General features: G+C 43.7%; 1 protein-coding gene across 1 annotated transcript in view; it reads left to right on the top strand.

Annotated features, from left to right (window-relative positions):
- The window catches only part of GABBR2 (gamma-aminobutyric acid type B receptor subunit 2), a 1,005,856-nt gene that overhangs the window by 961,459 nt on the left and 16,958 nt on the right, over positions 1 to 27,439 (top strand). The window contains exons 15-17 of the mRNA XM_019540184.1: positions 14,932 to 15,156; positions 20,368 to 20,550; positions 24,369 to 24,498. Coding sequence (XP_019395729.1) covers positions 14,932 to 15,156; positions 20,368 to 20,550; positions 24,369 to 24,498 — 538 coding nt within the window. The remainder of the gene's footprint in view (positions 1 to 14,931; positions 15,157 to 20,367; positions 20,551 to 24,368; positions 24,499 to 27,439) is intronic.

The following is a 27,439-nucleotide window of genomic DNA, read 5'->3' as shown; positions in this document are numbered from 1 at the left end:
ACCTACGTGAGCAGTCAGACCTGGCTGACTGCTCCTCCCAGCAGATGTCCGGGAAGTTCAGGTCCCCCATGACTACCACATCTTTAGCCTTCACTACCTCTGTGAGCTGACCTAAGAATTCCTGGTCAAGCTCTTCTCACTTGTCCTTGTTGAACCTCATGAGATTCCTCTTAGCCCAATCCTCCAATTTGCCTAGGTCACTCTGAATCCTAGCCCTACCCTGCAGCATATCTACTACTCCCCCCAGCTTGGTGTCATATGCAAACTTGCTGAGGGGCACACTATGTCATCTGCCAGGTCATTGATTAAGACATTGAACAAAATGAGTCCCAGGACCAGTCCCTGAGGCACTCCACTTGATACTGGGTGTCAACTAGACCTTGAGCCATTGATTACTACCGTCTGAGCCCAGTGCTGCAGCCAGTTTTGTATCCCCCTTTACAGTCCATTCATCCAGCCTGTACTTCCTTAGCTTGCCTGCGAGAATGTTGTGGGAGACCATATCAAAAGCCTTGTTAAAATCAAGGTAAACCACATCCACCAGTCTCCCTGCATCCACAGAACCAGTCTTCTCATCATAGAAGGCAGTCAGGTTGGTCAGGCATGACTTGCCCTTGATGAATCAATGCTGACTGTTCATAATCACCTTCTTCTCCTCCAAGTACTTAGAAATTGATTGCTTGAGAATCTTCTCCATGATTTTTCCAGGGACTTAGGTAAGGCTGACTGGTCTGTAGTTCTCTGGATCCTCTTTTTGCCTGTCTTAAATATGGGCACTTTTGCCTTTTTCCAGTCATCCGAGACCTCTCTTGATCACCATGCCTTTTCAGAGATGATGGCCAGTGGTTCTGCAATCACATCAGCCAACTCCCTTAGCACCCTTGGGTGCATCCCATCCAGCCCCATGGATTTGTACCAAATAGCCCTGAACCTGTTCTTTTGCCGCTGTTGGCTTCTCACCTCCCCAAAATGTGTTTCCTGATGCAGTAGTGTGGGAGCTGACCTTGCCTGTGAAGACTGAGGCAAAAAAGGCATTGAGCACTTCAGTCTTTTCTACATCCTCTGTCACAAGGTTGCCTCCCCCATTCAGTAACGGACCCACAGTTTCCCTGATCCTCCTCTTGCTACCGACGTACTTGTAGAAACCCTTCTTGTTACCCATCACATCCCTTGATAGCTGCAACTCCAGTTGCGCTTTGGCCTTCCTAACTTCATCCCTTCATGCCTGAACAATGTTTATATTCTTCCCTAGTTATTAATCCAAGTTCCCACTTCTTATAAGTTTCCTTTCTATCATTTAGTTTACTGAAGAGTTCCCTGGTAAGCCAAGCTAGTCTTCTGCCATACTTGCTAGTCTTCCTGCGCATTGGGATGGTTTGTTCCTGCACTCTCAGTAAGGCTTCATTAAAGTATACCCCACTCTCCTGGACTCCTCTCTCCCTCAGACAGGCTTCCCAGGGGATCCTAACCATTAGTTCCCTGAGTGAGTCAAAGCCTGCTTTTCTGAAGTCCAGGATCCTTACTCTGCTACTCTCCATCCTTTCCTTCCTCAGGATTCTGAACTCAATCATCTCATGGTCCCTGCTGCCCAAGTTGCCATCCACTACTACATTCACCACCAATTCTTCCCTGTTTGTGAGCAACAGGTCAAGAAGAGCACCACCCCTAACTGGCCACTCCAGCACTTGCACCAAGAAATTGTCTCCAATACTCCCCAAAAACTTCCTGGATTGCCTGTACACTGATGTATTGCTCTCCCAGCAGATATCAGGATGATTGAAGTCCCCCATGAGAACCAGGGCCTATTATCAGTAACCTTCCACTAACTGTTTGAAGAAAGCCTCATCTACCATTTCCTTCTAGTCTGGTGGTCTTTAACAGACCCCCACCATTACATCACCCTTGTTGCTGTCCCCTCTGACCCTAACCCAGAGAGTCTCAAGAAGCCTATCTCCAGTTTCATACAGGAACTCTGAGGAATCATATGGCTCTTTTACATAAAATGTAACTCCTCCTCCTCTTCTCCTCTGCCTGTCCTACCTGAACAGTTTGTACCCATCCATGACAGTGTTCCAGTGATGTCAGCTATCCCACCAAGTCTCTGTTATTCCAATAACATCATAGTTCTGTGACTGTGCAAGGGCTTGCAATTCTTCTTGATTGTTTCCCGGGGTCCATGCATTTGTGTACTGGTTAATCTAAGATGCATAGATTGAACCAATAAGCAAGTGAACAGACATTCAGTTTTAATTCCAAAAATGCAGACACATGCCTGCAGTGGCCCAGGCCAGAAGCCAGGAGGTGCCTCCCTACTTGGCTGGAGCAGATAACTTGGGCCACAGCTAACCCAACCACCCTCTGAGGGAGGCTTGCAGGAGAAGTGCAAAAGCACCCTGGGATGCTGGGGGACTGAGAGTTAACTTGAACCTGGAAGAGATCTGGGACAGAAATTCAATAAACTGATTTAACGTAAATTAGTTAAGTCTGATATTAAAATCCATCCAGGTTATCTTAAATTGGTTTTGGCCATTTTGAAAGTGGTTTACGTACACTGAACTTCTGTTGTGTTACAGATTTGAACTGGTTTCCAATCACTTATACTAGTTTATGTATAATTTCTGGCTGCCTATACATGTGCTTGGGGGTGGGGGAAGCATTTTAATTGGAGCAGTTTCTGGAGAGCTTCTTTGATTAAAACACTGCAGCAACATGTGTATTAAGCCCCCACATGTTTAAAAATGGTTGCAGGATTCTTTAACTAAAGCTTATTCAACGTGCTCTAGTTAATGTATGCTAGTGGCCATTTTTAAATGCATGGGGGCTTATCCATGTACCCCTGTGGTGATACTAGAGTGTTCTAATTATGACACAGGGCAGACTAAATTAATTGAGTCTGCTCCAAAAATGTTCTAATTAGAACATGTTGGAGTATGTGTATAGGCACCCTCTGTCTCTAGCTTAAGACGTACATCTGTGACACCTCAGCACAACCCCAGAAAATGCCAAACAGAAGTGCAGTGTGTCTGCTGCATCCACACTACCTCCCAAACCAAAAGCAGTATAACATATTTGTGCAGAATGGTATATGCAGGAGTAATCTCTCTTCCAAAAAGGCAGGACCTCTTTCTACTTGAGCACAGCACCAAGGTGGCTACATCTATTCATGTTTGGGGGTTAGTGGGGACAGATCAGATGTGTCATGCCTCAGTATGGGCACAGTACCCTCAGTTTTGTGACTGAGATGGAGGGGCAAGTAGTTAGAAAAATCATTATTTTGTGATCTGAAAGAAATCAGCACATTATTGTCACAGGTCTTATGTCTATAATGGGGGCGCTTGCATGCCCATATGGGGTAACAGAAGCACTCTTACACTTTATTCAGGAAACTCAGAATTAGTCTCAAGTTGCCCTTTCATCACCCGCAGAGTGAAAAGAATTCTGCTCTATTTGCACACAAGATATTAGGATTATTACACTGATGTTATTCTGAAATTATGGAAGTTGCTTGGCAGGCTCCCTATCCTCAGGCTAACTGAAAATAATAGCTCCATCTGCCTCCAACCCATCCATAAGAGGGGAATCATTCTCTCCGCAGAAGATCTGTAGGCATGCTGGGGAAGAGAAACTGCCACCTGAGAAAGAAGTTTTCTGTACTTCCTCCTCCAAATCATTGAGAGTGACATTAAATAATTTTGTACTTAACATCAGTACTTGAAGCATCACAGTATTCACTCTACAGCTGAACACTCTGCAATTTATCATTACATTCTGTGAGTCTGTAGGCAGTTCTCACTTTTATGTGATGGTATTCTTAAAAAAGGGACATTTGAAATGATTTGGCAAGTACAATCTTGATAAACAACATTTTGAGACACTCAGCTACAGTCCCCCTCTTCAATTTCTGTCATTCATTGATCTGTAATTCAATCAAAAAAGAAAATCAAGTTTGTGTTAAACCTTATAAGCCTGTGCTGTGTAGTCCTGTTGTCCTCTAGTAGCTTACAGTGAATTTCTCATCATGGACCAAATTTTCCTTTCAGTCACAGCAGTGTAAATCTTTTGACTTCATATGTTCAAACAAAGGTTTTCCTTTTCTTATTTTTCAGTTTTTATAGCAAGCCTCTCATAGTCTCTCTAGGTTCAATGATAATAGGGTTTAAGAGCCCAGAGATAGACATTGCATTGATTTCAACTATTATCCAAAACAGTGGTTTAGAAGAGGGTCCCATCATTAGTCTGAAGGCATCCCTTGTTAGATTCAAAGTACTCTAGAAAATGCCAACTCTTAAGTTTCACTCATTTCTTGACTGTGCAAAAATAATTTCTGTTGACAAGAACTCTGAGGTCACACCAGGATCTCCCAGTGTCAAAAAACCCCTGCTGCACTGTGAATTAGCAGTGGCACATAGTTGCACACGCACCGTGTAAGGTTTGTAGTTCCTCAGATGGCTTTGAGGCACCGCAAACCACACGTGTGCTTGTGGGGACATGCCCTGAAAGACCACACCAGGTCAGAATTTTTGCATGCTATAGATTCCAATCTGAAATCGCTGGATTTATATTGTGAGAGCCCAGGGTAGATATGCACCTTTACAGACTAACTAAATAATATATATATAGAGAGAGAAAGCACAACCTTTCATGAACCCATATTCACTTCATCAGATGCTGTGAAAAGACATGTAGAAAGCCAAGTATAAGAAGGGGAGGGAAATTAGAATATAAAAGACAAGGAGAGGTGAGAGAGGGGGCAGTAGTAGGAGAGAAAAGCAATTGACCAGTAAATATAAAGGGGGGTCATAAATTGTAAGACTGGAAGGGGCCTCAGAAGATCATTGGGTCCACCCCCCTGCACCAAGCAGGAAAGGGTCACAAAAATTAATCCAGGTAATGAGAGATGAATCCGTAGCTCCTATTTAAATCTTATGCAACACAGCTCAGTTTGTGGGTGATTTCTTATTTTGCAGTTTCCTGTTCAAACTGTCTTAATTTTTTTTTTTTTGCCTTAGAACAGCAATCTTGAGGTTAGCAAGGGAGTGTCCAGGGAGGTTGAAATGTTCTGCTACAGGATTTTGTATCTTTCTGATGTATCAGCTGATGTCAGATCAGTGTTGATTCATTCTTACTCCTAGAGATTGCCTTGTTTGTCCAGTGTAGAGAGTAGAAGGATGCTGTAAGTAGATGACGGCATATATGACACTGGTAGAGTTGCAAGTGGAAGAACCTTGGAAGTTGCACCTCTTGTTACTAGGTCAAGTGATTATGTGATGTGTGTTGATGTGGAGACACAGCAGGCATTTGGGTCCATTTCAAGGCCTGGTGGCTTGCTGAGGATGAGAGTTCGTTAGTCTGTTGTTTGAGAGACACTGTTTGAGGTTGGGAGTCTGTCTGTAAGCCAGGACAGGTTTGTCCCTGAAGACTACTTTGAGGTGGTCATCCTTTCCCAGGAGGGGTTGGAGGTCATTAATGATGTGTCTTAGGTGTTCCAGCTGGGGACTGTAGGTGACGACCAGAGTAATTCTGTTGCTCTTGTCCCAGGGTTGGTATCATGGCAGGTCAGAGTGGGGTTTGAGTCTGGCTTTGTTGATCTGAGTGGGATTGTATTGTAATTGTAAGAATCCCTGTTCTAGATACTTAAGGCATTCATCTCATTCCACTGGCAATGCATAGGGGGTGCATGTGGGTGCATATGAACCCCCTAAGATAGGTGATGCACGCTCTGAGAAAAGTGCCACCAATGCTGCTGGTGGCACCTGCGGGCAATCACTGCTCATTACACACATACTCCCCCAACCCCCCACTACCACTAACACCACCGGCGGCATCTGTGGACGGTCTCTGATCACTGCTGGCCACCGCCAACACTGCTGCCGCCATGCCCCTACTGCCGACACCGAAAATGACAACACTTGTGGGTGGTCATCATGCCCCCCCACCTCTAGGGGCGCGCAGTGTTCATGTCCCATTCAGTAGGGTCAGAGCAGATCTGGTTGTAACATAGAGCTTAGCTGTAGAAAATGGATGTAGTGGTGTGCTTACAGCCCCCATTTTCTATTGCTGCAGTGAGTAGGATGCATATCAATGGCTTGAAGTTGTAGTCAATTATGTTTAGATTGGATTTCAGGAAGAGCTTCTTCACTGTTAGAACAGTGAGGTGGTAGAGTGGACCGTGTAGGGAAGTTGTGGAATCCCCATCATTGGAGGTTTTCAAGAAGTAGCTATGTCTAGAGTGCTCTGTAAAAATGACAGTTGGAAGCCCAAGAGCCCCCATAACACAAAAGGGATAGCTGGGAGATTGAAAGAAGTATTCTGCAGCCGGGAGCAGGTGGATATTAGAAAGGGCCAGGTTCAGCAGCAGGAGAATGTTTATGCAGAGAATACAGAAAGGAGAGCTATGGCTGTCCAGATAAAGAGGGTGTTTGGTTTCTCCATGTTTTGGGGATTTTCTGGTTGCTACATGGGTACTGGGAAGAAAATTTTCCCCCTCCTGTTGCTACATGTGTCAGGGTTTCTTTTCACCCTTCTCAGAAGTGGAGTGAGGGGTAAGTGCTCTAAGCACTGTGTTAGGGGATGAGAACAGACCATTCAAATTATCCTGCAGAAGAGAACTTCTGCATCTTCTCTGGAGCTTGATCCAATAGGTTTACTTCAAGGATTCCTACCAGATTGAGCCCCTCAAGTGGGGAAGGTAGGGAAACATCTAATTTGTGGATTCCAACTAGGCTGAGGAATGAGGTAGCCAGGAAGCAGCTCAGCAAGCTCAGGACAAAGGTGCTTCTAGTTATAATGAAAAGCCAAATTTTAGGCATCTGGGGAACTAACGTTAAACATGTAGGTGGCTCAAGGTGTAAACAGCAACAGATCTAGAGAATCCAAGGATTCCTATAGATGTGCAGCAAGGCTGCATCAGAACAGACTCAATTAATTGAGTCTGCTGGAGCATGGAAATTGATGCACTCTGGCATTCCCTTGTGCCACATGCATCAGCATCCCTGCACTGAAAAATGGCAGCGGGGTGCTTTAAGCTGAAGCTTCTTCAATGACCTTTAGTTCAAAGGGTCCTGCCACCATTTTTCAGCATAGAGACACTGATACATGTGATGCTTAGGTGCTTTTAGTTAGCATGGCTCACTAATTAAAGCACCTTCCCCACCTGACACAGCACATCTATAAATGCCCCAATTTTTTTGCTTAGGTGCCAAAGTCCCATATTCAGGAATTGCAGAAATCTAGATCTTTCACTGACAATGTCCAGCTCCCGATCTGTTAAGTCGTCATTTTAGGAAGTCTCAAGCTTCCCATAATCCTTAGCATCCAGTTCTCCTTCCCCAGATTGGCTGAGCCTCATGTCGGATGGTGAGGAGCAGCATGAGGAAAAAGGGAATTTGGGTGCATCTACCATGATTGAACTAATGCACATTAAATGATTTTTGGTAGGTGTCTACACATGCTGAGACTTGGGACTAAACTTAGTCCCAAATCCCTCCAGTGCTGCCATGTGCCCCTAGGGAGCTCCAGTCTCTGGCCACATGGCTGCCAGCACTTGGCAGGCATGTTGAAGCCAAACTGAGCTGCCAGCACTTGGCAGCCATCTTAGGAACTCTTATCCCCAGCCAGCCCCTTCCCTGCCCAGAAGCTGCATATCCAGCACTGGGGCAGCACATGCCAGCTCCCTCCTTCCCCACCCTGCCTCCCCATGCCCCTGCCTCTGTCAGCAATGCCAAGTGTCCCGCTGCTCAAGCCTGGCCCCTGCCAGCAATGGTGCTGGCCCTGCAGGCCCCAGGAGGCACCCCCCACCCAGGCACCAAGACAGCCATGCACCCACCAGTAGAGGCCAGGGCACCAGCTGTGGGAGGTCCTGGCTGACCCCCTTTGCCTGCACTCCCCACTCCAGCCTGGCTGCCCCGGAACCCATACACCCCCTACCCCTGCCCACCCCCAGCACTACTGTCAGGTCAGGCACATATGTGAAACCAAAAATCTTCATTAGCCTCACAATCCCCACCACCATCTCTCTCTCTTTCCCGCCCTCAACAAACAGTGCTGCTCCACCACTGTCCCCACCCACCAACAATAAAAAACCCTACTTACAAGTGGAAAACTATATAGACAGCAGCCCAGCCCTGGGGTAGGAGAGGCAGCCATCCAGGAGCCCTGGGGCTGGGCTCAGAACAGCCCCCTAGTGGCTGGGCAGACCCAGCACTAAATTTATTGCCGGGTTGTGTCTACACGTGCGTTAATGCATTTTAACAAATTGTGCCTAAATTTGATACCTGCATCTTAGGCATGGTTAACCTAATATGAAGCATGTTCCCAACGAAATGGAAGATATTTGACAACCTTAGAGCCCATGTAAATGAAGACAGGTCAGATCGTAACCCCTAAAACCCTATCCAAATCCATTCTTCAGTTATAATTCATGTATTGAATTGCTTTATAACTGCCTTAGCTATAAATTCATTCTGATTATTTGTAGTAAATGCTGGCCTCATTTATGTATGTTGGCTGTGTTCCTGGAACTAGTGATTTTGGAAAGGAATCTGTTCACATTTCAAAAAAATACTAAAACAAATTAGTCATTATAGCTGGAGAAGCTGGAAACCTTGACAACCAACAAGTGGGAGAGAATTCACTGTCCACTAGCCCTGGCTATTATTGTCACAAGATTCTCGTTTAAAATTAATATGGAAGTCAGTATTGTAGTTTTACTATCATAATGGCAACAGTAATTATACTGAACAATGGCAGCAATATCAGTTGGCTTTTATCATTACCTTCTGGGTGTTTTATCATTCTGTTTTAATGTGCTTTTCAACTAATTTGCCCATTCGTCTGCAATTCCCTGGCTCACTTTAACAAACTTTTAAAAATATAGGTGCCACAATTTTTAACAGAACCTTCTATAGTTTTGTCAGCAGAAGAAAGCATAACATCTGGGCCTGGTGATTTACTGCTTTTTTTCTGATATGATGTGGGGGGTCTAATCAATAGATTTCTGCAAGTATAGATCATGTCACCTCATGGAAATCACATCAGTCATCACATCTTCAAATTATTTGAACATATAAGTAGCAGATAAAGGAAAATGAATTGACTCTCAAAAAGTCTGTGAAAAAGTCCCATGCACAATGCTAGTAAAGAAACTGAGTAATCGGAGGGTTAAAGGCAAGGAATCGCCATGAATTAAAAGCTACTAAGAAGACAGAAAGTTCCTTAAAATTCTGTGTGAGGTTTCATGTTCACAGGAATGTAGGGCTTACCAAGATGTCAACAGGTCATTTAGTCCAACCATCTGCTACAGGCAGGATCATCCCAATAAAATCGTCCCAGTCAAGTGTTTGTCTAACTTGCTCTTAACAATTTCCGAGGACAAAGATTCTACAGCCTTTCTGAGTAGCCTGTTCTTACGCTTAACAACCCTCATATTGAGAGAGTCTTTCCTAATATCCAGTCTAAATTTCCTCTGCTGAAATTTGAGACCATTGCTCCTAGTCCTGTCCTGTGTTGCCTCAAAGAATAGTCTGTCTCTATCCTCTTTATAACCACCCTTTGGGTATTTGAAGACTGTTATCAACAAGTATCCTAGTTTTCTCTGATAAAAAAAATCCCCAATTTTAAGATTTAAAAAAGTAGCTTAAAATCCACATTTTTTCCATGATTCTATATAGTGGTGTTTCATTTTAATCATGGAAAAACATGGATTTAGGGTTACTTGTTTTCAACCAAAAATTAGAGATTTTTTTTAAATAAAAAAACCCCAGGATCCCTGGTTATCAAATCCTACCTCAGCCTTCAATAGCCCTAGTACTTTCAGTCTTTCCTCATAACTCATGCTTTCCAGGCCTCTAATCATTTTTGTTGCTTTGCGCTAGACTCTTTCCAATCTGTCCATATCTTTCTTGATGTGTAGGGCCCAAAACTGTACACAGTATTCCACGTGAGGACTCACGAATGCCAAATAAAGCAGAAGAATCACTTTGCTTGCTATGCAAGCAACACTGCTGTTTATAACAGCCCAGTATGTTGTTGACTTTTTGGGGAATAAGAGCACATTCTTGGTTTATATTAATTTTATGGTTCACTGTAACCCCCAGATCCTTCTCTGTAGTACCACAGCTTAGCCAGTCATTCCTCAGTTTGTATTTGTACATAGTTATACCAACCCAAGTGTAAGACTTTTTACTTGTACTTGTTGAATTTCATCTGATTGTTTTTGGATCATTTCTCCGGTTTATCCATGTTATTCTGGATCCTAGTCCTGGACCCTCCACAGTGTTTGTATCTCCAAACAGCTTGATGTCATGCACAAATTTACTAAGCATGCACACAGTCCTCTTGCCCAAATCATTAACAAGGATGTTAAACAATATCAGACCCAAGACAGACCCCTGGGGAACCCCACTGAATACCTCACTTGATGTTTTTTAATGTATTTACTAGGGCTGTGCAAAATGGGCCCTGTTTGATTCGGATTCAACCCAAATCAGGGACAGTGAGTGATTCAGTCCGTTGATTTGGATTACTGTCCCTGATTCAATTCGTCTGAATCCAAATCTGAAGATTCGATGCTGATTCGGTGAATCAGTGATTTAGACACAGGCACACAACTTTCAAAGCTTTTTTTCTATGTACCTTAAGGCTCGTGATTGCTGCAGTGCTGTGGCACATGGAGCATCCCATAGGAGCATGGGGGGGCTCTCCAGCATGCTCAGCAGCAGACCCAGAAGTGGACCGGAAGTACTTCCAGTCCACTTACGGGTCTGCCAGGGAGCGCGCGCAGGGGGGCCCCCTGCCTAACCCCTCCAGCTCAGCGATTGGACACAAAGGGACCCTGGGTGCCCCCCCAGACCCAGGAGACACCAGTCATCGAGCCAGGGAGCCCCCTTGCATGCTCCCCGGTGAACCAGGAAGTGGACCGGAAGTGCTTCTGGTCAACTTCTGGGTCTGTCGCTGAGCATGTAGGTGAGACCCCCGTGCTTCTGTAGGATGCTGCATCTGCCCCAGCACCACAGTGTTCAAAGCCCCAGCTATCTAGAGGTATGTAGAAGAGACATTTAAAGCTGTGTCTATGTCTGAATCACTGAATCTGTCCGAATCTCTCCAAATCGATTTGGAGGGTTCCGATTCAATTCAGAGAGATTAAAGGGTCCTCTGATTTGATTCAGATTTGGAGATTCAGCCACTGAACCAGGCTGAATCTCTGCCAAATCAAATCAGGGACTGAAGCTTTGTACCGCCCTAGTATTTACTAATGATCTCAAAAGGGCAGGGAGAAAATGAGATTGAAAAACTTACAAAAGACACCAATTTATTTAGATTAGTCAGGACCAGAGGGAGTTGTGAAGATTTTAAGAGTTCTTAAAGCTCCTTAAGTTCTTCAGTGAGTTAGCTGGGCTGGAAGCATGATGAGAAATGAAGTGTAATGTATAATGTCCAAAGTATAATGTAATGCACACTGGAGGAAGAAAGAAAAGTAGTTATGCACCTTACAACAGTCTGTCTCTGCTCAGGAAGGGAACCTATAGAAAACCTCTGCTCAAAGTGCACCCAACGTAACAAAGCAATGCATACATAATATATAATAAATGGGTGGAAAAAATAAGGAGAATGTTACAGTGCTGTTTTATAAATCAATCTTGTGGATACCCCTAAAATATTCCAGGCAGTATTGTTCACCCAGTCTTAGAAAGAATATTACAGAATTAGGGCACATCAAAAGGGTGATGCAAATGATTGATAGCCTGGTAAAATTCATATGAACAGAGACTGACAAGAATAGCATTGTTTAACTTAGGAGGGACATGAGAAAAGTATATATAACAAAGAATGGTACAGAGAAGGGAGAACAGAGTGTGCACTCTCCTGATGCTATAACACAGCAGAAGAAAACAAAAGGGACAAGGGCCTGCAATTAAATTATAAAACGGCGAATTCTAACCTGCTAAAATAATTGTATGTTCATGCACAGAATAGTTCGACTGTGAAAGTCACTGCCATAACAGGCTGGTCAGGCTCAGAACTTAGCAAGGTTCGAAAAGAGGCTGGACATTTAGAAGGATAACAAGAATATACACAGACATCTTAAATAATAACAACAAAAACTGAAGAAGGACTATAAAATGCCATGTTCCTGAGCATAACCGAGTCCCTAACTATTAGATGTACTGAGGTGAGGCTGATTACTCTTCCCTCTGAAGCAAGTGGTGCTGACCACTGTTGAAGACAGGATTATGCACTTGATGGACCTTAAGTCTGACCCATTATGGCAGTTCCTGTGTTCACCCTTACATTTATACATCTGAGCTCTTCAAATGTATGAATGTGCATTGAGTAATATATTTTACCATAGCCAACCAAGAACCCTGTTTTCTCTATGTAAGAAACTTCCAGGCTCTAAAGGACTCTATCAGCTAAAGTCTACAGCAGGGAGATACAGTTATCCAGAGAGATTATCATAGACATTTGCTAAACAGAACCAGAAAATATGCTATTGAAATAAACTAAAACCCCAGTGATTCTAGTGCGTGGTGTTTCTCTGAAAAGGATGTTAGGTATTAAGGACATTCTGTCTTCTATATTTTTAAGCAAAGCAACTTCTGTTCCAACACTGTGACAGCCTGAGTGGCAGCCCATTCTCACAGTGAAGAATCTACCACCTCCATTTTCATTACTCCTATTTTGAGCTCTGAATTTTTTTATTATATTTTGTGAAATTCTTATATATTCTTATTGGCAGTTTATAAATCAGACTTGAGTCTATTCCATATTTGCTTAGGGCTAGTTTCTAACTGAGACTGAAAGTTTTCCGTATTCCTTCTTAGTGTTGTATCTAGGCAGGCCAAAATGTTAGTGTTGGCACTTGGTGGGAATGTAGGAAAGCAACCCAGATAGTCCCAACAGATGCAAGAGTGGAGAATGGGGAGGAAAAAGTGGAGAGCAGGTAGGACCTCTACTCCAATCTTTATGCCTATACATCAGCCAGCTGAGATGGCTGCTGAAGGGAGGTAACTGGTACTGACAGACCCAGAACTGGTAGTCTGGGTCTGCACCCCAGAAAGTGGCATCACCAGTTATTTGCCCACAGTGCAGATTAGAAACCCTGGCTGATACTGTGCTGCTATACAGCCCATGCTATAGTCTTTCTCTTTTTCCCCCCACTCATGCAGAATGCCATCAGAATCTAAGATTGTTAAATGAAATTTCTTCTTGCAGTGCTGATTTATTAATACACACTTCAGAAGCAATAAAAAACTGCATATGACACACAGCTTCAGCCATACAATAGCGGGCTCAATTTATCATTTAAATTGTTGAAAGTTTTACCTCAAGTATATATTTGGCCCATGAATAATGAAAATGAAAGCTGGATTAAAAAAATAAACAGACGTTTTAAACTTCATTTTAAGTGCTGCAATAAACAAATGCAATAAGTTTCACCCTGGAACAGAGTAAAAGAGAAGCAACTCAAAGCATCCAGATTTGAGCTCTGAACTATATGCTCTGCAGCCTTCTTACTATCCTCACACTGTGCTAAAGTTCCTTTAGGAACTATTGAAAGCTATTGCATTTCCAGCTTAATTTAAAAAAAATCCCAAATCCCTGGGTTTCTTGAAGGTTCATGCTTTAAATTAAACCCTGCTCCTTCAGAGACCTAAGCACAGGTTGCAGGTAGCAATAATCAAGTCTCATAAGTGGGAGGTTATTCCTGGGGGAAAGCCCTTAATTGTCAAAGTCAAAATAACCAAATCTTCAGTTGAAAAGGGGAAAGAGGAAGGGCATGAAGGCACTTAAAACTTACGTAACAAAAAATGAAAGTAGCTGAAGATGGCTACTAGCCTAGAGGGAAGAGAGGCACAAGGTTGAGAACTTAACCTATGTCTCTTTCCCTTTCCCTTTCTTCTTCTTATCCCTCTCTGTGGCCGTGTGACACCCTCAAAGAGGGATTTGGCTATGAGAGCCATGGGCTAAGATCTGGGGATCTCCTGCTGACAGTGCCAGAGAAAGTACCTACTCCCACAGATTCCTCTGAATTTGGGCTGCTGTTCTTGCATAAGCCATGACATGGGCCCAGACATTTACAATATCCATAGTCACTTTGCTTTTCTATGTTGTCAGAATTTTCCTGAGGAACGTTAATGACAAAAGGAAAAGGTGATTTTCAGGAGCTTACATCTGAGGCAAAGTCTAACAGAATTTAATGGGACAAAGAAAAGACATTTCTTTAACTTGAAAGCTTTCCCCCTGTGAAGTTCAAAGGCTACAGCAACAAAGAAAGTGTTAGAACATCTCAAAAAAGGGATCATAAGAATATTTATGTTAGGCCACCTAAATACAGAGGCCATTACCAGCTCCCTCTATAATAAAAGAAGCCATAGTTGTGTTCACAGAACTGGTACTCTGCTTTTTACAATGGTTGTTTCCAGCTATTGAGCTCTGAATGGCAGCACAGGATCTAACTGAGGACTGCTGTTTATTAATAGAAGTGATAATAAGAGAGCACTCAACTGCTATGTATTGCTGGTACTTGTGGGGAAGAAAAATACCTCGGCTCCCCATATCTGGGTTCTATTGAAAGTCTTGAATGAAGGCAGCAGTGGTTTATCTTTAAAGAACGCTTCTAAACTTTAGGGAAGTTCAGTCCCATCTCCACTGATTAAAGAGTATAAATATAGTTTTCACATGTGTCTGTACAGAAACAAATTGCTATTGTTAATCTGTTTTCTCGAGGTACTGACAGTAAAATAATAGAGTTTGAATTAAATGACGTGAGATATGTAAAAACAAATGTCTGATTCTTCTTTTAGTATATTGCTGACATCAGCCTTTTTAATTGCTTGAAGAACGCTAACTAAAGTATATAACAGCTTATAAGAAGTTCCTTTATATAAACTTTGTCATTTCTTTAACCTTTCCTCCTTTTTACCATTACAGTTATTTGGCTGTTTCTTAGCATGGGAGACTCGAAACGTCAGCATTCCTGCTTTGAATGACAGCAAATACATCGGGATGAGTGTATACAATGTGGGGATAATGTGTATTATTGGTGCAGCAGTTTCATTCCTCACTCGAGATCAGCCCAATGTTCAGTTTTGTATTGTTGCTTTAGTCATTATATTCTGCAGTACCATTACACTCTGCCTTGTGTTTGTACCTAAGGTAAGTTGTGTGCTGATTCTTCAATTTTTATTTTCTTTTTTAGGACAATTCTATGTTAAGTACATTTCTGCAAGAAGGATATGTGCAAATGTTAAATCAAATCAATCTGTAATTTGTTATCCCTGAAATGTGTGAACAACAAAGTTCCATAAGATTTTGGAAAAACTGGAATGCATAAATCAAATTTGCAAGAATTTGAATATATACATTTGTAATGCGCACACTCTCTCTCTAACTCTCTAAGCCCAAGAAAGAGAGAAAAAGGTTTGAGTCTGTAATTTCAAAAGATGGGTGACAGTATACCCTCCAGATCCTAGGACTGAGTCCACAACATCCAACCTGAGCTCAGTGACAGTCTGAGCCAGAAGTTTGCCAAAAAAGCTCCTCTGGATTTCTTCCCAGCATCCACTTGCAGACCTACCAGAGGCTGAAGACTCAAGAGTGCTGGAGTCCAGAGCAGCCTCACTGTGAACTTTTTCAGTTCTGAACCATGCCCGTGGAGGTGGGCGGCTGGGATATCCTCAGGCCAATCCTCCCAGGACCTGCCACTGCCCTGGTATAGATAAACTGTGTGGTTCATTCTTTTGGGGTAGGGACAGAAGCTACACATAAACTGGTTTAAATGATCAGAAACTAGTTTAAACCAGAAGTTCAGTTTAAGATAAGCTTGTGATACATTAGTCAATGCATCGCAAGCAGGGCTAAGGAAGTGATACTTCCTCTTTACTCAGTGATGGTGTACTGTGTCCAGCTGGAGTACTGTGTCCAGTTCTGGGCACCGTACTTCAAAAAAGACATTGAGAATCTTGAAAGGGTCCAGAGAAGGGCTACAAACCTTATGAGGAAAGACTAAGGGATCTGGGACTATTCAGTCTGGGGAAGAGAAGACTGAGCGGGGAATTTGTGGCCATCTAGAAGTATGTAAGGGGTGAATATTGGGAACTGGGGGAAAAACTGTTCACTGGGGCACCCCAGGGGAAGATAAGGAGCAATGGCCATAAACTGTTAGAGGGAGGTTTCAGGTTGGATGTAGGGAAGGACTTCTTTATGGTAAGGGTGACCAGAATCTGGAATAGACTTCCCAAGGAGGTGGTGCAGTCCCCAACCTTGGATGTCTTCAAGAGGAGACTGGACAGACACCTTGCTGGAATCATTTGATCTCAGCAGTATTCCGGCCCAGAGAGGGCGGGTTGGACTCGATGATCTTTCAAGGTCCCCACCAGCCTTTCATTTCTATGATTTCTATAATTTCTACAATGTAGTATCAGACTTAACTGATTTAGGGCAAACCAGTTTAGGGAACTTCTGTCCCAGATCTCTTCCTGGTTCAAGTTAAGTCACAGCCCCCCAGCATCCCAGGATGCTTTGCAGTCCTGGACCATGCTGCCCACCCAGTGGAGCAGGTACTGCCTTGCCTGTCTACTCCTTAGCCTGCTTTCTGCCTGTGTCCATCAGCCCATAGAGACAGGGGGAGGGGAACAGACCCCCCCCCCAACCCCCCGTAGCCAGGATCTACACAGAACATGGGGGGGAGGGCAAGCCCCTGTGGTGCTGGCTTTTCTGATCATGACAGACCTCTCCCCTCCCAGCTGCTGATTGCTTCAGTGTCTCCAGGGCAGGAGCTCCCCAGTGTCCCTATGCTGGGCTGCAGGGACAGGCACCCGGCTGAGAGAACTTCTTTTCCCTTGCTCCTGTGACTGCAGCTGAAGCAATCATCAGCTGGGAAGGGGGAGGAGAAGACTCCCCCTCAGCTCCCCAGGGCTGCCTGGGCTGAGAAACCCAGGCAGGAGGCAATCTCCTGAGGAGGCTCTACCAAGGTGGGCCAGCACCCTCCCTCCCATGGGAGGACAGCAGAGATTTGGGGATGCTTGGCTGGCCTGGCAATGGCCAGCAGGCTGGGAGATGTGCTCACACATCCCCTGCCTACTGGCCTGGGTCAGTGTAGACCTCCCCCTGTCTTTCCTAATTAAAAACTGAATATCAGTTCAGTTGGTTATCAGTTCAGTCTATGCAGCTAAGAGGATGCTGCCTACTTTGAATCAATTTAGCCTCAGGCTTTTGACTGTCTGCACTTAGCCCTGGAGACTGTAAAGGAAGAAGGTTAGATCAGTGGTGGGGGTGCTTACTGGGGACTCACAGACCTGATCAAGTTCTCTTGTCTGTCACGGGCTTATTGTGAGACTTTAGGCCTGTGACTCAGTCTCTCCTCAGTTTTCCAATCTGTAAAATGGCTATATCAGAACTTTCTTGCGCCACGGGAACATTATGAAAATGTTAAAAATGATAAGGTGCTTATAGAGGGCAGAGAGTGGGTCTTATTAGTAACTCAGAAATTCCTGGTTCCACAAGGATTTTTAGCAGAAATTTAACGTATTGGTACTTGGAGTCCGGGATCGTGTCTACATTAGTTGCTAACACCTGATGCTTCTGAAACACCTACACAAGATTCAAAAAGTAAACCCAGAGATTCCACATAGGAATCTATAGTGTCAAACACATTCTGCCCTGCTGTGGCCTTTCTGAGTTTTTTTGCAACAGAAGAATCAACCTGTTCTTCTTACCGTAGTAAAAAATGAGTGAAAGTTAAAAGCTGGAATTTTTCAAGGGGCTCCTTGAGTCTAATGAGGGGTACCTGGAACCCAAAAAGATTGAGAACTGCTGATCTAACTAACCTATTATTGTACTGTTAAGCCCGTGGTCAAAGTCTATTATGCTGCCACACTTTGTCCTTTTTCTAGTCCCCCTTAAGAACTCATTTCTTCCATAATGCATCCAGGACACTTCAACTTGAGCATGGCTAGGTGGGCAGAGAGCTTTGATCACTGCTACTACATTTCTACAAACTGTACATACTACGTGTGTTTGTTACCTTGTTCCCATAGTCTTTTTTTTTCTTTTCCACCTCCTGCATTTTGCCTCCTAGACTGTAAGTTCTTTGATACAACAAATGCCATCCATTATGTTTATATTGTGTCAAACATAGAGTCCCCACAGACAGGGCTGGATTATGACATGCTGGGGCCCTAAACTATGTCAAGCTTAAAAGGCCCCATAGCATTACCAAAAAATGTGGATTGTTCCAACAGAAATGACAATGAAAATAGAAATATTAAAGCTTTATATCTGCATATATACACAGGCAAAATTGCAACAAAAAAACTAATAATCTAACTAAAACATATATCTTGCAATAAGCCTATTTGCATTATGAAATACTTTCAGGTTAAAATACTTTATGATTTCTTAATTAGCATATATGAAAACATCTAGTCTAGAGCAACACAAGGGCAATTACAGAGATCAGCACACACAATCTCACACACACACACACACGCGCGCGCGCATGCGCGCGCACTCCTGGCCCCATGCTCCTGCAGTCTAGCGATGCAGCCACGTGGTACTGGAGCAGCCTGAAAGCCGTGGCAGGAAGAGACTTCTGGTTGCGGGATAGGGACTGGCGGGGGGGCAGCGGGACCAGGGGGAGCTTGCACGCAGCTGCTGCCACCTCCATTAAGCACCCCATGCTGCTGCTCTGCACGTGACTGGTGCTCCAGGACTGGCTGCTGCTATCCCCCGACCTCACCCAGCTTCGCAACTGGCTGCAGTGCTGGTTTCAAAAAACTGGAATTTTCAAATTTCCGGCACATGGTCGGTCCCAAGCATGCCATATTTGTGAGGTTTTACTGTATTTTTTTTTTGTATTTATGTATTTAGATACATAAATATTCCCTGTGCTCATAATGTGAGGCCCTAAGCTGTAGCTTTCTTAGGTTGTGCCTAAATCTGGCACTGCCCGCACACATTAGACTTAGGACCCACCAGCCCCCCACAACCCTGCCAAAACCTCCCCCCAGACCTGCCAACCTCCCTGCAGACCTGCTGGCACCCCCAATCCCACCCAGCCTCCCGACACCCCAACTTACGTTGCATTCCTTGCACAGCTTCCAGCATTGGCAAGCACATGTGCAAGCAGGGACCTGATCTATAATAGGCCTATGTGAAGGCCTATTCACTTTGGATTTGGATTCGGCCAATTCGGGGGACAGTGATTTGATTCGGTGATTCAAATCACCGTCCCGATTCAATTCAGCTGAATCTCCTAATGAGGCAGGCCCATCCCCCACCCCTCTCCCAGCCTGGCAATGTCTGCCCCACCAGCCCCAGCTCCTGGCACTTGTTAAAAAAAAAAGCCCCAATTCAGCATGTGCTGCCAGGTGGGGGGTGATTCCTGCTACCCCCCACTGACCCACATCGCATAGGGGGCTCTGCATGAGCCCCCAACACCTCCCCTCGCTCCCCCAGTCCCCACATGGGTGCCCTACCTGGGCCAGCTCCAGCCCTTCAAGAAAAAAACAAAACAAAAACAAGAAAACCTGCAGACCTAATGCTTTACACTAGGGCAAAATAAGAAGCAGGTCAATTTCAAATATGACCTTTCTAATCTGAGACCATATTACACACACTTGGCATTCACTTTGATGTAAAAATGGGCAAAGAAAGAGAGGATTGGTCTTGTGGATTTTTGAGGCTAGAAGGGGCCATTCCATTAAGGTGATCTAGCCTAGTCTTTGTTCTAGCACAGATAGCAGCTGCCACCTATTTATTTTTTTCCTTCTAAGCCAGTATTTAGATGTACTGGAGCATATCTTTAAAGCAAGATATCCAGTATTACTGCAATGACTTTCAAATGAGGCAGAGTTTACCACTTTGCTTGGTCAGCTGAATCTGTAGGCTTGTTTACATTGCTTTTGAGGCTGCTGCCAGAATATATGCCCTGCTCCACACACTCCCTACCCCTGCTTTCAAGGTCTCTGTCTCTGTTATGCTTAAGAGCAATGAAACTTCCCTGTGCTTATTAAGTTAGCACCTCTCTCTCCCTCTCCCTCTCCCTCTCTCTCTGGGGCCCCTCCATGCTCAGGGATAGAATTGTGATTTTTAAGTGGATTGTATTGCTCTGAAGGATGAAAACATAAATGAAGGAAAAAATGAGAGATGATAAATTACAGTTTAAAATTGGAAAAAAATAGCCTTACAGAAATTGGCTAACTACTGCCCATGGGATGTACAATGTATTCCTACTTTGCTGAGGACTGTACTTCAAAATCCAGGAGTTGCTCTTTAATTGTATCTTCTATGATTTTGGGGCACAGAATACATTTACATAAAAATAAAACCCTCTACAGAATTTCTTATAGCTTTCAAACCTTGCAGCTAATCACACTGAGGACAAATCCAGATGCAGCCACGCAGAACAGACGATTCCAGTTCACTCAGAATCAAAAGAAAGAAGACTCAAAAACATCAACATCGGTCACCAGCGTCAATCAGGCCAGCACGTCTCGGCTAGAAGGGCTGCAGTCAGAAAACCACCGCTTGAGAATGAAAATCACAGAGGTATGTATATGCTGCTAGAGCAGATGTACTGTTCTATGCACGGGACAGAATGATTTACCTAACCATAAAGCCATATGGATCTTAAGCGTATTCATCTTTTGGAACACATGATATGCTTAATTTTAGCCTATGTTCTAAGGTGGTTTTCAAACTGTGTTCTGCAGAGCCCTGGGCTTCTGCAATAGGTCATCTGGGCTTCAGCAAAGAGCTCTGGGGATAGCGGCAGAGTGGGCCAGGAGGCAGTGTTCTGCCATTGTCAGGGCAGGTCACTTGGCTCCATGTCAGCTCACAGGATAGGAATTGGAGTTCTGCTACAAAAGAAGTGGTACAAAAGGGTCAGGTAGTTCGAAAGCCACTGCTGTAAGGAAAGAAACTTGGCTAACATTTGGCAAAAATTGGAAACCCCAGGAGATGTGTTGTTGCACTGTAACCTCCACGTGACTCCAAAAATATGCAGCTAGGCAACAGCTGCTGCCTCCATGTGTTGCAACCGAGTGCACATCTGCCTTGTTAGACCTCTGGTTTAAGGTACTGTGAAGGCAAGTCAAGGGTGAGTGAAACCCTCCATAATTTGCCATGAAGACAAATCTTCATCCCAAGGTTATATCGAAATTCCATCTGGATTAGAACATCATCTTTTAGGTCTGTTGTCCAAAGTTTGAGGAGGCCATGTTATAGCGAGTGAATTTAGAAAGAACCATTACCTATTAACTGAATAGAATCAAGTCCTGTTGAAATCATATTGATTCTTGGAAAGAAGTCCAAGAGTGGAAATGTTTTCTGTTCAGACTTTATACAAATACATGTAATTAGATATACAAACCTGATATGAACAATAACAGGTTCCAGTGTGTGAAGTGTTCGAGGCTCATTCTAATAAAGGATGTAGCTATTTCCTAGATTGCCTTTATAGAATTTTTCCATCCAAAAGTTATAAGAAAGAAATATATTGTATTTACCTGATTCTGAGACAAGGGTATTTTTCCCCATTTAACATGGGGTGGGGAGCCCCTCATCTTAGAATTGAGTACAAGAGCAATACCAGGTGCAGGTGGCTGCTGTGGCTCAAGCTGTAGCCGCTACATGGGGTCTGGGCCATAGCCAAAGCTGCTGCCTGTCCCATCCCATCTCCCCAACCCCCTGTGCCTCTGCACTCTGCCATCTCCCCCCTGTAGCCTGTTTTACTCATCTACTCCCTGCCATGGAGCCTCTGCTCCCCTGCCTGTCCCTCTCCCCCTGCCCCACCCCCCCCTTACCCTTGCTCTGTGCTGGCAGGCTGTATGCACGCTGCAGCCTGGGGCACTTAGTACAGTCTCAGCCTGTCCCCATAGCAGTGGTGCACAGCCTACATGTCTGCTATGGGGTGCTAGGCTGGAATAGGGACACAGCCTGTCAGTGAGGAAGAAGCTGGGGGGAAGAGGGGGAGAATAGGCTGAGGGGGAAGGTGGGAGCAAAAAGTGGGGAGCAAAAGTGGGGGGGAAGGGGAGCCTGAAGTTTCAGGGGAGCAGGATGGTAGGGGGGCAGGTATGAAGATAGGTCAAGCTGCTTGACCTCCCAATACCACCTGCCCCCCACCCCCTCCACTGCTTGCCCCCTTGCAGCGGTGGAAAGAATGAATTAAAGACAACCCTCCCATAATTAGATGCTATACGTGGAATATTATAACACATTTATAAATTTTCCATGCATAGAATCTAATTATTGTGGGGGGGGGTCATCTTAAATTTAGGGTCATCTTAGATTCAAGTAAATATGGTAAAATTTAATTCGCACTTGAATTCATTATTTCCCCCTGGGAACAGATGTGATCTGGGGGCCAGATGATCCCTGTCACTTGTGCACAATGAGCATATCCACACAAGGTATTAACTGCAGAGCTCCACAGTAAACTACTAGCTCTGCAGTAAATGTCTCAACATCTATGCATTCAGCCCTACTAGGCCACAGTAAACTAATAAACTCTGACACAGGTTAGTACTTGTAAATACAAGGACTTTCCTGCTGCAGAGTTTTTAATAGACAGCAATGCACGTATAGATGACAGGGCTGGCTGGGGCACAAAGGTGCTTCAGTATGGGGGTTGCCTGTCAGCTAGCTTCGCACTGGAGCATCCTCATGCTCCAAACATCCCCTCCACAGCAAGTTGAGCTGAGTTGTAGCAGCCCTGGGCTGGCAGGTTGACCTCTCCAGGCCTCCTGTATATGCTGCAGTCCCAGGCACATATTCAAACACGGCACTGGAAGCAATAAACTGTGGCACAATATGTGTCAGTGTTTATTGCTTCAAATTAATTGAACATGTAGAAGGCAATCAGGACTCATAGTAGAGTTGATATCTTTTATTAGACAACACCCAGGAGAACTTTTATAATCTTTTCTCCAATGCCTGATGAAGGGTGCTTGTGCCTGGAAGCTTACAATTAAAGAATTTTTTTTGCAAAAATCTTGTTGGTCTCTTAAAAGATATCATCTCTACTACGAGTCCTGGTTGCCTTTTCCTCTAGACCAATACAACTACGACCTGGATACCTTGAATATGTAGATGCATCCAAGAGCTCCCTGAGAACCAGGGGTAACTCAATACAGTCCTTGCTCTGGGTCCTACTGAGGTCTATATCTAATAGGCACAGTTTAGCCCTTTGGGGAGGCTATTCTTTGCCTCTGTATTCTGAACATATCAAAATAGCATTCTTTTCCTTTAATTTCTTCTAGTCGTGTCAGCGGTGAGAAATCTTTGCTTAGATGCCTGTGTGTGATTCTAGTCCACATTGTTCAAGTCCTGAAAATTCATTCATGCATCTGCCTTTGTAGCGTACCATCAGCTGACCCGTAAGACTGAGTGAAAAAACAAGCAGCAAGGAGAAGGAAGAGGCATCACCACCTTTTCCATTAACTGTTTTTCAGAAACTTGAACAGGGTGGCATAGGACTCCACATAGGTGTTCAATTCCATTTACACACCTAAAAGGTGTAATGGAATCTAACTCTTGGTGGCTATAGCTACTATGTAGATTTTCACAGTTTAAGGAGAATTTAAACAAGTTGTTGCAGTATAGTAGCTGCCAGTCATTAATGAGCTTGTTAGTCATGTCTGCAAGAAGTATTTTGTTCTTGTAAATACTATATTGCTGGAACCAAAACCAGGAGGTGTTTGGTTAGAGGGTGTTGCCCTACTGCTGAGAGTCAGACCAGTTACTGCATTTGGAGTCAGGAAGGAATTTTACCCCACAGTCAAACTGGTACAGACTATATGGGGGCTTTTGCCTTCCTCTGTAGTGTGGGACATGGTTCTCTTCCTTAGATTTCTTGAGCATATTTAACAACCTGCAACAGGCTAGGATGTTCTTCATGCCTTTGGGCTATGTGCCTTATAGTTATGCAACAGGGTTATTGTGTAGTTTTAGGAATAGATTAGACAGGCGCACGTATGGGATGGTGTGGATAGAGATGTTCCTGCCTTGAGTAGGAGATTATACTAGGTGGCCTCTGGAGGTCCCTCCCAGCCCTATTTTTCTATGATTCTGTGATTTTTAGTTCCTCAAATTCAATTTATGTGGAAATACTTAGTTCATAGGTGAAATAGAAAATCAAGCTCTTGGGGCCAGATTTTATTGTGCCTGTTACTTTTTGCAAATAGCAGTATTATTGTCTATGTAGAGTTCTGTGAGAACTGCATTTCAGCCTGGCTTTGGTAGGTAGTATAGAAATGCTAATAAAATTCAGTATTGCAAAGCTTGCTGTCTAGTAGTCTAAGCAGTGACTTGAGGTTTTTAATGATTCCTACTCTACAGGTCTCTTATGTTTTGTATTTGTTTTACAGCTGGATAAAGATTTAGAAGAGGTCACAATGCAGCTTCAGGATACACCTGAGAAGACCACATATATTAAGCAGAACCACTATCAGGATCTTAATGATATCCTCAGTATACGGAACTTTACAGATAGTAAAGGTAAGAAGCTACTAAGTCTCCTGGGGCCAGTTTCTGTTCCAGTTATCAGGCATTTATATGGGCTTGAACACTGAGGGTAATTCTGTTCCCCACTGTATAAGTCCTAAAATCCCATTAATACATCTACTTGTGTAACACATCACCATTTGACCCTTAAGACTGAGTCACAAAAAAGCAGTGAAGAGGAGCAGGACTGACTTACCTTTTACATGAACTGTTTTTCAGAGACTTGAGCAGGCTGAAAGAGAATTGTAGTTAGGTGCTTAAATCCACTTACACATCTAATAGGTGAAATAGAATCTGGCCCTTGATGGCTTCATCCCGTACTTCGAGCTTTCAGCATTTCACTATTGCAAATCCTAATCTATATTGTTCTCCCTGCTTAGTTATTTAACTGTATAAACTTTGCCCTATCTTGTATATCCTAAATGCATTTCATATATGGTAAATTAGTATAATATTTTTTAAATGTAGCTTTATTTTCAGAATCCAGAATTTTCTGTGTTGCAGTGTGGAAAAGTGTCATAGAAAGACAATTTAAAAGGCTGTCTTGCTTTCTTTTGAATGTTTTAATAATTAAACAGGTCAGTATTGAAGATGGGAAGCCTCATTTTCAAACACATTAGTAGGACATTCAAATCTTATTTTTGAACACTGATATCAAAGCACACAGAGACAAGCATGTAAAAATACACATGCTGATTTAAACATCTGACTGTAGGACTGGAGGCACTTGTGTATCAAAAATCTCCTCTATGAGCTGGTGATGATGAAAAGGAATTTCCATGCCTACCGCAGCAATAATTTATTGTTTCTACTATGGTTTTTGTATCCCTTCCAAAAGAAATTAAGGCAAAACAATTACTTCCAAAATAGCTGTTATACTACTGGGAGTTAATACGACCTTCATCCCATTTATGGCTCTTGTATCGATCCGCTTTGTGAATTTGGGAAATTAGCATGGCTCCCATATAACTAAGTTTGCCCATCTCTAAAATGGGATAGCGATACATATTATCCTTGTAAATATGTAGATGAATATTTTTTATAGTATTAGAAAAACTACTGATAATTGGGATGTCCAGTGAGATATCAAATATTTCTTAAATGTTAAAAAAACTGGTGGGCATGTCACTGTTTCTGTAACAGACCAGGCAAACTCAAATCAAACAGCAGCTCTGCAATAATAAAAAATTGCTCCATAGTTGCAGTAGCTCAGATTGCCATTTCCTTTGAAAAGTATCAAGGTTTGGAGCAAAACCCAATCTCAATAGTAAAGCAAACAAAACCCTGGCTTGCATCCATAGATGCTTCTCAAGCAAATCCTGAGACATCGTTCTCTCCTTGTACTCGGCCTTGGTGAGGCCGCAGCTGGAGTACTGCGTCCAGTTTTGGGCTCCACAATTCAAAAAGGATGTGGAGAAGCTTGAGAGAGTCCAGAGGAGAGCCACGCGCATGATCAGAGGTCAGGAAAACAGATCTTACGATGACAGGCTGAGAGCAATGGGACACTTTAGCCTGGAAAAGCGTAGGCTCAGGGGTGATCTGATGGCCACCTATAAGTTTATCAGGGGTGATTACCAGTTTCTGGGGAAACTTTTGTGCACCAGAGCGCCCCAAGGGATGATGAGGTCAAATGGTCACAAACTACTACAAGACCATTTCAGGCTGGACATAAGGAAGAATTTCTTTACTGTCCGAGCCCCCAAGGTCTGGAACAGTCTGCCATCAGAGGTGGTTCAAGCACCTACATTGAACACCTTCAAGAGTAAGTTGGATACTTATCTTGCTGGGATCCTATGACCGCAGCTGACTTCCTGCCCTTCGGGTGGAGGGCTGGATTCGATGATCTTCCAAGGTCCCTTCCAACCCTAATGTCTATGAAATCTATGAAAATCATTTGGAGGGCTGTATTTAACATGGTCTATGGTATAAATTCAGGACTATATGTCTCACTGATGTCACAAGGCAGTTTGCATGGAAATTCAAGAAAGAACATGAAAAATGCCACATCCCCAAGTGGACTTAAATGCTGAAGTCCAAAATATAGAGCTACGAAATCCTCATCCATTTTCCAGCACACACTAGAGTATCTAAATTCCCTAAGCACCTAAGTTTCTATAAAAAATGTCCCCTACACGTCTCACCAGATGTGGACATAACACCTAATGTTTGGTACACTCTGCACCAAACCAATGCTTAAAATCTCCTACTGTCCTATGCTTAGTGTATCATCCTATGAGGTGGTGATCTGGGTTTAAATCCCTCTTCTTGGGTAGGGAAAGGAGCACCACCTCTTCCTTTTCCTTGCTGTGTTCTAGATGTAAGAGAACTATATGTCTTGAGCACCAGCCTGCTGGAGAAGGGGCATGGCTGTGAAATCTGAACAGAGTAAGACCCAACGTGGGGGTCACATGTTCAATTTAACATTAAGTGCAGTTAAAATGCAAGCAGACACATGTTCAAACAGTTTAGCATGTGTAAGTACCCTAGTGACATTGCGAAGTTGTTCCCTTTCAGGCAAGGGTTATCTGACTTTAATACATCACAACATTCCAATGATTTATAACTGTTTCAAGTGAATGTCTGACAAGACCCCATTCTTCAGCCCAGAGATAGGTACTTACGTCCCTGAAAAGGGTGGAGCTAAGGGTATGTCTCTCCTTTGGCCTGCTATTTCTTAGAGCTGTGCGAAGCTTTGGGGCTGATTCGATTTGGGGGAGCTTCGGTGGCCAAATCTCTGAATCCAAATCGAATCAAGAGACCAATAAAAAGGTCCAAATCCATTTGAAGCTCTCCAAATCAATTCAGAAAAGTTTTGGAGAGCGTCAGAGATTCAGGCAGTCCCTGCTCGCCACCACAGGGAGCTGGGCACAGACTCCATGCCGGTAAGTAGGGGGTGGGGGAGGGCTGGAGAAGAAGGGAGGGGACCATGGGGGGG

The sequence above is a fragment of the Crocodylus porosus genome, unplaced genomic scaffold, assembly GCF_001723895.1.
Source record: "Crocodylus porosus isolate Cpor-Errol unplaced genomic scaffold, CroPor_comp1, whole genome shotgun sequence".
Lineage (NCBI taxonomy): Eukaryota > Metazoa > Chordata > Crocodylia > Crocodylidae > Crocodylus > Crocodylus porosus.
The sequence above is the reverse complement of the archived record's forward strand: the minus strand, read 5'-3'. Positions and strand labels throughout refer to the sequence as shown.